At 35.7% G+C, this 9,968-nt stretch overlaps 1 protein-coding gene across 1 annotated transcript; it reads right to left on the reverse strand.

Annotated features, from left to right (window-relative positions):
* Nucleotides 1-249: 249 nt before the first annotated feature.
* Nucleotides 250-8,079, reverse strand: LOC126713913 (ubiquitin receptor RAD23c-like). The gene is made up of 12 exons (XM_050413872.1): nucleotides 7,840-8,079; nucleotides 6,081-6,242; nucleotides 4,641-4,694; nucleotides 4,427-4,530; nucleotides 4,277-4,324; nucleotides 3,881-4,058; nucleotides 2,688-2,828; nucleotides 2,548-2,613; nucleotides 2,404-2,451; nucleotides 2,198-2,304; nucleotides 2,028-2,106; nucleotides 250-637 (listed from the first exon to the last, which is right to left on the reverse strand). Exons 1-12 carry the CDS (start codon nucleotides 7,903-7,905, stop codon nucleotides 521-523), a joined length of 1,170 nt encoding a protein of 389 aa, XP_050269829.1. The 5' UTR covers nucleotides 7,906-8,079; the 3' UTR covers nucleotides 250-520.
* Nucleotides 8,080-9,968: the final 1,889 nt, after the last annotated feature.

Genomic DNA, 9,968 nt, shown 5'->3' on the forward strand with positions numbered 1-9,968 from the left:
CCTGCCGGGCTGACTATAGCATTACTTGATGGTCATAAGCTTTCATAGGTTCAATTAAAGCTCGCTCTATATCCAACTTCGTCTGGGATATAATTTCACACCAAACAGACTTTCTCAGCTAAATTTGGTTCACACCAGTGACCAGACATCAGCTATAATTTGTATTTAGTGTTCATATGCTGATTGACTGCATAGAAATGCTAATGTCCATGTCTTATTGCCAGCTATATCATCAAAGAAATCCGGAAAGGAAAAAAAGAAACCGTTATTTCCATATTCCAACAGAAAATTTATATAATATGGGACCCAATATTTTTTTTAAAAAAATAAATAATAATAAAAAAAATATATCTGGAAAATGTGCTTGAAAGGGGGAGGCATGAACAACTTGACAGCATCTCTACTCCAGACTCCACAGAACAAATAGGTGGAATAAGACACTAGAGCACTAAAACAAACTCGACCAACATGGCAGAGAAGTCTTGATATTATAGAAAAAAGAGAATAAAAACCACTTTGATCAGTCTTCAAACTCATGCATATGATCTAAGAGATAGTTGGCTGCCAGCTCCTCATTCTTGTTGCACGCAAAGAAAACCTCCAATACTATTGCTCGATCAAAGCCCATTGCTTCAAGCTGCAAAACTTTGCAACGTTAGTAAAGACTGCATGAATAGTCAAGTTTCGCATCAATTCCTCACATAGCTTTCCTTATAAGACTAAATAGATGGATTAAAATCCTATATATTATTATTACTAAAATCAGCATATAAAAATCAAATCATAAACAGACCACACGTTCAGGTTCTATTTGTCCCAAATGTATATGAATACATTGAATAAGGCCTAATTGCTCACTAACAATTTGGTGACACTGACAAATCCAGAGATCTTAAAGCTACAGGTTCAAAGGAAATCAACCATATCAATTTAACCAGAGATTTTGCCATATGAAACGTTGATAGTCAAAACTCCACAAGCTTGTCTGATCTGACTCAACCTGACAATGACAGTATAAGCAGTTGGCTGTACGTTTCCGGTCTTCAAACCAACCCTTATCAGAGCCAACAGGTGGGGTGCCTGTCACCTGCCTAACCTGTACTGCGCTTAAATAGTAAATACCACCCCCATCCCTCAGCCAGCCCATTTCTCATTCCAAGCTTCTAATTGCCCTCCCTAACATCAACATGTCCCACACTGGCAAACCCCCATCCAGTAACAGGTTACCAGATCAGCAACCAGCAATGAAATTACTGTAATCAACTGCCTATCCAAACACCCAATCCGATCAAGTGGTCCAATTGAGTCAGTCAACAGCAGGTACCCCCCCCCCCCCTCTTCTGGGGGAAGAACATGCTCTAGCCAAGTGGCAATTTTATTCCCCACCCGAGCCCTTAACCCCTTCATTTCTCTCCCTTGCTGTTCAACAGCTACCCCCACCCGAGCCACTAACCCCTTCATTTCTCTCCCTTGCTGTTCAACAGCCACCCCCACCCATCAAAACTGCTGCAATCAACTGCAGATCCAAACACTTAATCCAGTTGAGTGGTTTGCTTGAGTCAATCAACGGACAGTTTTGTTTTTCACCACCCAATGATGCTCGGGTCAAGTGGCACTTTTACTCCCCAACCAAGCCTGACTGACCCATGATCAGCCCTAATTATTGGATCAATTATTCAGGTGACAGAATAATAGACTATACAGAATATAGTATGATTGTGTAACACTTAATTAGAGAAGGAACACATTATAAAACTTGATAAGAATTTGAAGGCATTAGGGCTATTTCCTATTGCTGCTTCCCACTCTTAAGTTAAAAGACAACAGAATGTCATACCCAAAGCTGCTATTGAATAGAGACTTCAATACAAGCATCAAATCTTATAAACTTTTGATCATTACCAACAACAGCGACAATGCAAAGACAGTAACAAAATTCCTAACATTAATTCCAAAGCAACAGATTTATTTTTTATTTTTTTATTTTTTTTAAAGAGCAAATAAAAAACAAGAGCCGACAAACTTACACGTTCAATGGCCTCACGCTCCTCAGGTGTGACAGTCACAGCCTGTGGCATACCTGAAGCTACCTGACCGAGTAGGTTCCTGATTATACATTAATATGTAAATAGGCATTATGTTAGTTCAACTGTAAAAATAAACAGAAGCAAGTGATAGTGCATAATAATCATCTCACCCTTCTCCTTCAACAGGTTCATTTATCAGGCGTAAGAAGTCAGCCTGATGCTCCTGGATAAGACGCATTAGGTGCGGATTTTGCTTTCCTAGTTCCTGAAGCATAGGCTGCAGTAGAGAAGAATGTCAGAAGTAATCAATGTTAACATAAGTTATTAAATTAATCAAACTGACAACCAAAACAAGGGAACACACGATAAAGAATACCTGCAATATTTGGGGATTTGCTTGAACCATAGCTCGCAAGGCTTGGAACTGAAATAAAGAACACATTGCTTTAAAAACCTCAAGCAAGTTGGTATACAGTAAAAGCCATCATTCATTAATAAAAGAAAATCATAGATAAGATACCTGTTGACTGTTACGTAAGAAATCCAAGGTGCCTGCACCAGCATTTGAACCCACAGCGGGAAGGCCCTGAATAAGGAAGACAATAGTCCATAACTCGATTCTAATAAAGTTCATAAATTTATTAATCTAAAGATATACACCTGGGGAAACAGATCTAGTGGGTTTGCATTGGGCCCACTAGCAGGTACTGCTGGTTGTGGAGCCTGGGCTGGAGGGTTGACTGCCTGCCCACTAACAGGAGCTTGAGCAGCTTGAGGAACTTCAGCTGGCTCAGGAATTCCCTGAAACATATTAATTTTCATTTTAATCCGATGTGATTACAAATACAGAGTCATGATTACTTTGATAGCAACATAAGAATAAATGTGAGTAAAATGAACAACATGTTTATCTCAACATGAAAATGTCATTCCCCCCATATGATCATGCTTATCTAGATGGAAGTTTAGTTGGCTATTAACTAGTAAAAAATTTAAACTCAAACCAAACATCTACATCTTAAATTCCCCAGATTCCGTCCAATAATCCAGTTTTTGTTGATATCACTTAATAAAAGTTCTCTTGTTTAGATTCACCATTTGCTCATCCATTCCTAAGCCTTTCTTCTCCAATTCGTATATCAGCACACCATTGTCCATGACCAATTGCCACAAAAAGGTGGCCTCAGAGAATTCACTCAATCATAAACCAGGATATCATGGGCCCAACATCAATATCCCCTTCAGTAGACATCAAGATGAGGTAAACAATTTAATTTGCGTACTTTTTTTTTTTTTTTTTTAAATTTTTAAAACACAAGTCCAACTGGTAACTCTGTTACCAATGAGAACTGCAACTCCACCTGTAAAATTGATCCAGCAACCAAAATTTAACTTTTATTTTTACATTCAAATCATTTTAAACTTGGACACATTCAGATGAATATTCCATAATTTGCATTACTTAATACAATGGTTCTTAAAAAAAACTTTAAATTTTAAATTCCTATAACAATACAAATTGTATTTCACATTTTTCAGTGCTATAAATATCCATAGTGATGACCAAAACAAATTCTGCTCAATTCAAGGGGGAAAAAATAAGGCATGACAACCCTCTTCCCCAGGAAGACTTAATCTTCAAACCTTAAATACCCTTTTCGTACATCTACCAGTTACAAGTTCTCTGCTGATGATGTCATAAGCTCATTGTTAACCGAGTTGAAAACATATAAAATACACATAAAGCTATTAATTAAGCTTGAAGAAAAATCAACCCACAACTGACAAGCTAGATCCACTTACACAGTGAGCCACAAACGGGTAATGAAGCCATAGACTGGGAATGAACTTACAGAATAGAGATACTCAACAGCTCTTTCAGGGTTGTTAAAAGCAGCACGTAAAGCACGGACAACGGTGTCTCGGTCCCAGCTTCCTCCACCCATATCTAGAATCTGTTGAACGGTAGTCTCTAAAGTACTTCCTGCAACAAGATTTGATGCTGCTTGGCCATAGACATCTGATTCTGAACTGTATAAACCCAAAGTAATAATAATAATAATGATAACAAATAGAAGCATATAGTCAAAGAAATATCATAAAACTCAAGTTATAATTACATAACAATCACATAAGTGACTTGAAGGTCTCCTAATTATACAATCTAGAAAGAATGGAAGGTCAAAACATATGGTTTTAACTGTCAAGCATAGGACTTATATTCAGATACTATGATCCTTAATACTCACGAAGCAGGAGGGGCTGCAACAGGAGTGGGTTCAGGGACAGAAGGGGCCCTACACAATTCAAAAAACAGAAGTAGAAAAGTTAGTTAGAACAATAAGTGGACTGCGTATTTACACCCCCCAAAAAAAAAACACTTCAAACAGATCTCTCACGGTGCTGCAGTTGGGGCAGGAGGTTGAGAAGCAGGTGGTGGTTGTGTCACAGTAGGAGGGGAAGTATTTGTCACGGTAGGAGGGGAAGTACTTGCAGGTTGAGCCTACACATTTAAGTGGCTCAATTAGATCAACTTCAAATGGCAACATTGACTATGATGCTGACATTAACCATACAAGCAGAATAGACTTCAACGGCATCATCCATAATTACCTGGCTTGTGGGTGCAGCTGCTGTACTTGAGGTTCCACTTGATGAGACCTTACTCTACAATTGTTTCAATATGTATTCATTAGCACAAATATTAAAGCAACCAGCAAACCAAATGTCTCTAAGAAGAAGTAACTTCAAGAACCTCAAAAGCCTATATGACAACCCCATAACTCTTTTTTAAGTACATCTTGTGCTATAGAAAACCACCATATACGAAGAGTAGATGGGAATACATTTGTAAATGACACCATAAAAGTATGGTTTCCAGTTTTTTTTAAGTGGTTAGAACATGATAACTACAAATTAGTACACCAGAGACATAAATGGCTGTCAAAGGGTAAGACCACATCCAAGTCCCACCCCCCCCCCCCTCCTCCTCCTCCTCCTCCTCCTCCTCCAAGGACCCCATTGAAGTGGGACCAACAAAATGACCTTTTATTCTCGAGAAAATATACACCTAGGTTGCATATAATCTTTTGCAGAAACAATTCCAGCTCAAATAGAGAATAAAGCTTGTAATAACTAATAAGGCACGCAGCCAATAAACTAGAATTTGAAATTTATATACCCATTACACTGCCTAGATTGTATAGCATGTCTCATCTTTTATGCAGCCAACCCCAACCAGATGTAATTAGATTGGCCACCAAAATCAGACTCGGTCACTCTCTATGAATATAGTAAAAACATGATGGCTACGAACTTATAGTTCCAACCGGTGCAGTCCTTTTCTTTTCCTTTGCTACACAAAATTGAAGCCTAAGAACTACTCTGCTCACCAACGTTTGAATCTAACATAAAAGGTTCTGTTCAGTTAACAAGTTCTAAAATGGATAAAAGAATCATATGACAATGTTTCAGATGGTTCTCTAAATAATTCAAATAACAAATTGACATGAGCCCTACTGATAGATAGGCCAGTGGTGAACCCTACTGATAGACAAATTGACATGCAAATAAGATAGAAGATTTAACAAGACACTCTTGTGGCCATTATTTTAACTATTTTAAGTGGATCCTAAATGGAAACAACAATTTTCTTGCGTCGATTTGTTCTTTTTACCTACATCTAAACATCTAAACATAAATCTGGAATTTCCCTTCTTTTGTCAATATAATGTGAATTCTATATACTCCCTATCCAAAATAAATAAATAAAAGTGAATTCCATATACCCACCACCCCCACCTAGAGAGAACAGAAACAAAGAAACTAGAAGTTTTAGTTTATATATTTTTTAATCATAGTCAACACCAGCAGAACTTATTCATTTGCCAACTTGAATGGTCTCACACTTAAATTCTTCAACCTTAATAACATATAATCATACTATAATTTGACAATTGTTTTCAATAAGTTAAAACAACGATTCTCCACAACTATCTTTCCTTCCATTTCTAAAATGAGAAGGCTAAACCCATTGAAGATAATCAAATTAACCTTGGTTAACATGATGACAACAAAACTGTTCTCCGCAACTTTATTTTCTTCTAGCGTTGTGCCATCTTTAAGAACTTTCCCCTGATGGATAAGCATCTGTTGTGCAGCAGGGTAAACATCAGAACCCTGAACTGTCTCGATGCTTTTCTTGACATCAGCAACCTGAAAATATCAGGTAAAAAAGATCAATTGGAACACTGAGCTGAAAGTCCTGATATGGACAAAAATATAATAGCAGCAAAGGAAACACAGAAATAAATTGCACAAGAAACTATAAACCGATCCTTTTGTAAAATTCTGTGAGATTTAAAAAAAAAAAAAAAATTATACTATCATTCAATAACTTTATTTGTAATTATAAATGCATCCAGTGGGTCTTCAACCCATGACCTCACCTCCACCTTGCTCTTAGAAGGGGAGGATGTACCATTTAAAATAGAGCTCATTTGGCACTATCATTTGATAACTTCACAATGGGTTCAATGATGCTTGAACTGTGAAAAATACATGCTTGTGTAAAAGCTTGGGATGCAAGAAAAAATATTATTCAAAAAACTGCATCCTGCTACAGAGGGAGGGAGAGACAATTTCCCATCTACTTCATGATTGTATTTCCTATCTTATGTCACTTTTTCACCACTTGTCCTTGTTTTCCTCGAATATATTCAGTAAACTTTTTTGATAATCAAGACTGCATCTAACCTATGCTGATGAGAAAATTTATTGTCTTTTACTGGATAGGCATTTTGAAGAATGATCAGGAAAAACAAATAAATTGTTAGCTCAAAACATCAAAGGGAGCAATGCCCCTTTCCCTTGGGCCCACTCAATCATCCACAAAACATCAAAGGGAGAAATTCCAAAGATTGCCACTCGAAGCTACACAAAGTAATAAAAAAAGTAATTAAAACATGGAGATATCTTCATATAGAAATTACTAGGATGTTAGCAAGTATGATAAAAACAGTAGGATCCAAAAAAAAGCCAGCATCATAGAACAGAAACGCTTTCCTGGGTAGTAGTAGTTCACAAAGTTAAAAAAACGCATACTCATTTAGCCCAACTAGAGTCTAGAGCACTTTTATTTTTTATGACATGGAACCTGACCAAGGCGGGGGACCCTTTGGACCCATCACTGGGGAGTAAAACATGGATACACTACCCCAACTAGAGCATTACATCACATTCCATCCTTAAATAAACTTAATCAAGGGTGTATAAGCTCAAACCATATGCAAAAAGATATGCCAATCCCAACTAACAATGTGCCCCCTTTGATACTGAATCGAATATAATATTGATGCCGGATACTTAAACAAAGCACTACAAACTTGCCCAAACCTAATAGTACACGAATTACACAAATTGAACCTCCTTAAGAATAAAATATCTAAATTAAACTAAACCACTTATCTACAATTCACACCAAGGATACAAATTTGCAAAAGTCAAGCTCTTTTCTTTTAAGTACAAAATTCAAGCATAATTCACAACACACACACACACACAACCAAAAAAAAAAGAAAAACTAATAAAATTCTACAAAGAAAGACAATCAACCACTAGACAAAATACAAAAAACCTAAGCTTAGTCTGCACAAGTAATAAAATAGGGAAATAAAACCCTAATTCCACATACAATACCAAATAAAACCCTAATTTCACAACAATCAATCAATTATCCACATAATCGTCACAATAACCGTACATAAAATAAAATTTCCAATAATTGAGAGATTAATAAGAGAAGTATTGGTACCGAGTCTTCGGGTTTCACTTCGATCTCGAAGTGAGTACCCTTGAGAGTCTTCACGAAGATCTTCATCTTCCTCTTCGCTCTACGACACTCGCTCGCTCATCCGTAAGGTCTCCGATTCTCTGGTGAGTCTCCGACGACGTCAAAACAGAGAGAGAGAGAGAGAGGGAAAGAAGCAGTGAAGAGAGAGGAAACCGAAGCTGACAGTCACTGCGAGAGGAAATGAAAAGCAAAAGCGGGACTCGCTGTTTCGGCTTGTGGTTTATATATCTCCATGTTGTGGGTAATGATCAGGTACTACCGGTATATCTGGTAGTAATTTTTTTGTCTAATGAAATAGCGCAACGTGGACAGAATAATGTGTTGGAAACGTGTCGCGATTTAATTGGGCAGTGGTTAGTGTGTTGAGTTTGGGTTACGTGAACTTGGAATGAAAGAGCATTCATGTGTCCAGCAAACTTTACGTAAGGAGAAGTTTTGGGATTTATCCGTACATGTGGCACGCGTGCCTAATCATTTTCTTTCCTGAAGGAGGGAGCTGCTTTCTTTTAAGGCTAATATGATTTTTTTTTTTTGAGAAAGAAGGCCAATATGATCTAGTTTGTTATTTATGTCAGGTGTATTAATTCATTTTGACATGAACTCACCCATATATATTTTTATCAATTCCCACTTTATCCGGCATAAGTTTTAATCGTATCATATTATATCATATCATATCATATTATTATATATAATAAAAGTTGAGTTTAGACACCGCGGTTACACCAAGTGACTTTACCAAATTATTATATATAATAAAAGTTGAGTTTAGACGCCGTGGTGCAGAAATTTTAATAAATTTTTAGATTTTAAGAATAGATATATACATATTTTTTGGATAAATATGACAAATCAAGTAATGAAAGAAAAGTAGTATTTGATTTACAACTATATCAGTTGTGTTTATCTAAAATGTTATCAACTAAGTCTAAAATCAATAGACTCTCCATCTAATCTTTTTTTTATTTAAATTATATTATCTCGTGTAACAAAAAAAAAACATAGTACACGTAAAAACAAAATATTAGATGAAGATTTTGGATAAACATACATCCTATGTTAATTCTTCTTCTCTTATAATTCCTAAAATGATTAGAAATCTAATTTCCACACAATTGAAAATTCTCTCACTCTCCATCAAACTGCAGAATTTTTTTTTAAAAAATAGACATATTTTTTTTGTTCTTATCTTCTTCTCCTATAATTTCTAAGTTGATAATTTGATTACAATCCAAACTCTTCATCTAATAATTTTCTTATTATAATTTACAAGTCCAATTGGGTATTGGGGTAAGGGTTCAATTGTAGGTTGGTAAGGTACTTGGGATTCATTTACTTGTAACCACTTGTTGTGATAATAGTGGAGTTTCGGGAGTGGCGACCTGAAAATCACCCGATGGGGTTTTTGCCGTTAAGTTTTCCCCATTCGTAAACAAATCATAGTGTCTTTTATTTTCCGCTGCATATTTAGTTATTTAGTGATTTGTTTGTGCTACCACACGCTTTGCATGTTAATTTGATTAATTAATAAACTTGGTTAATTAATAAATTAATTTATCATAAGGGGTCAATTCGTTTTTGGCCTATCACAAACATAGCTCAAAATATCAATGGAATAACAAATTTGTGAAAATTAAAAATTAAAAATTATGCAGCAAACACAAAAAAAGCGCCAAATTACCAATCAAAGCAAGATGCTTATCCTATCAAAAAAATAAATAAATAAAAGTGAGATGCTTATCCACAAATCTGTTGAATTGAATAATCTGCAGAAAAGATAAGCAATGAAGATCAAATAAAATACTCTAGGGCATATACATATCTTAGTAGAAAGAACATAAAGAAAATCGTTATTAGAAGAAAAAAAAATGATAAAAGCAAAGCTATAGTTCATTGCTTTGTTAAATCTCTACCTAAAAAATATCAACCAAAACCTATAAAGTAATCCACAATTGGAAAATTAACAAATCAAAACTTGCTTTTTTTTTGGATTGGTAATCAAAGATTTATTACATAGAAAAGGACATCATGTTCGCAATAGTGAACACTCTGAACATTAACAAAGCAAAATTCACAATTTGCCAACGTAT

Source organism: Quercus robur, chromosome 2 (genome assembly GCF_932294415.1).
Source record: "Quercus robur chromosome 2, dhQueRobu3.1, whole genome shotgun sequence".
Classification (NCBI taxonomy): Eukaryota; Viridiplantae; Streptophyta; class Magnoliopsida; order Fagales; family Fagaceae; genus Quercus; species Quercus robur.

Coding starts and splice junctions, on each gene's coding strand:
- LOC126713913 (XM_050413872.1), bottom strand. CDS start 7,905: ATGAAGATCTTCGTGAAGACTCTCAAGGGTACTCACTTCGAGATCGAA. Junction 4,325..4,426: donor CCTGCCCCAACTGCAGCACC/GTGAGAGATCTG, acceptor TGAATTGTGTAG/GGCCCCTTCTGTCCCTGAAC. Junction 2,614..2,687: donor CACTAGATCTGTTTCCCCAG/GTGTATATCTTT, acceptor TTCCTTATTCAG/GGCCTTCCCGCTGTGGGTTC.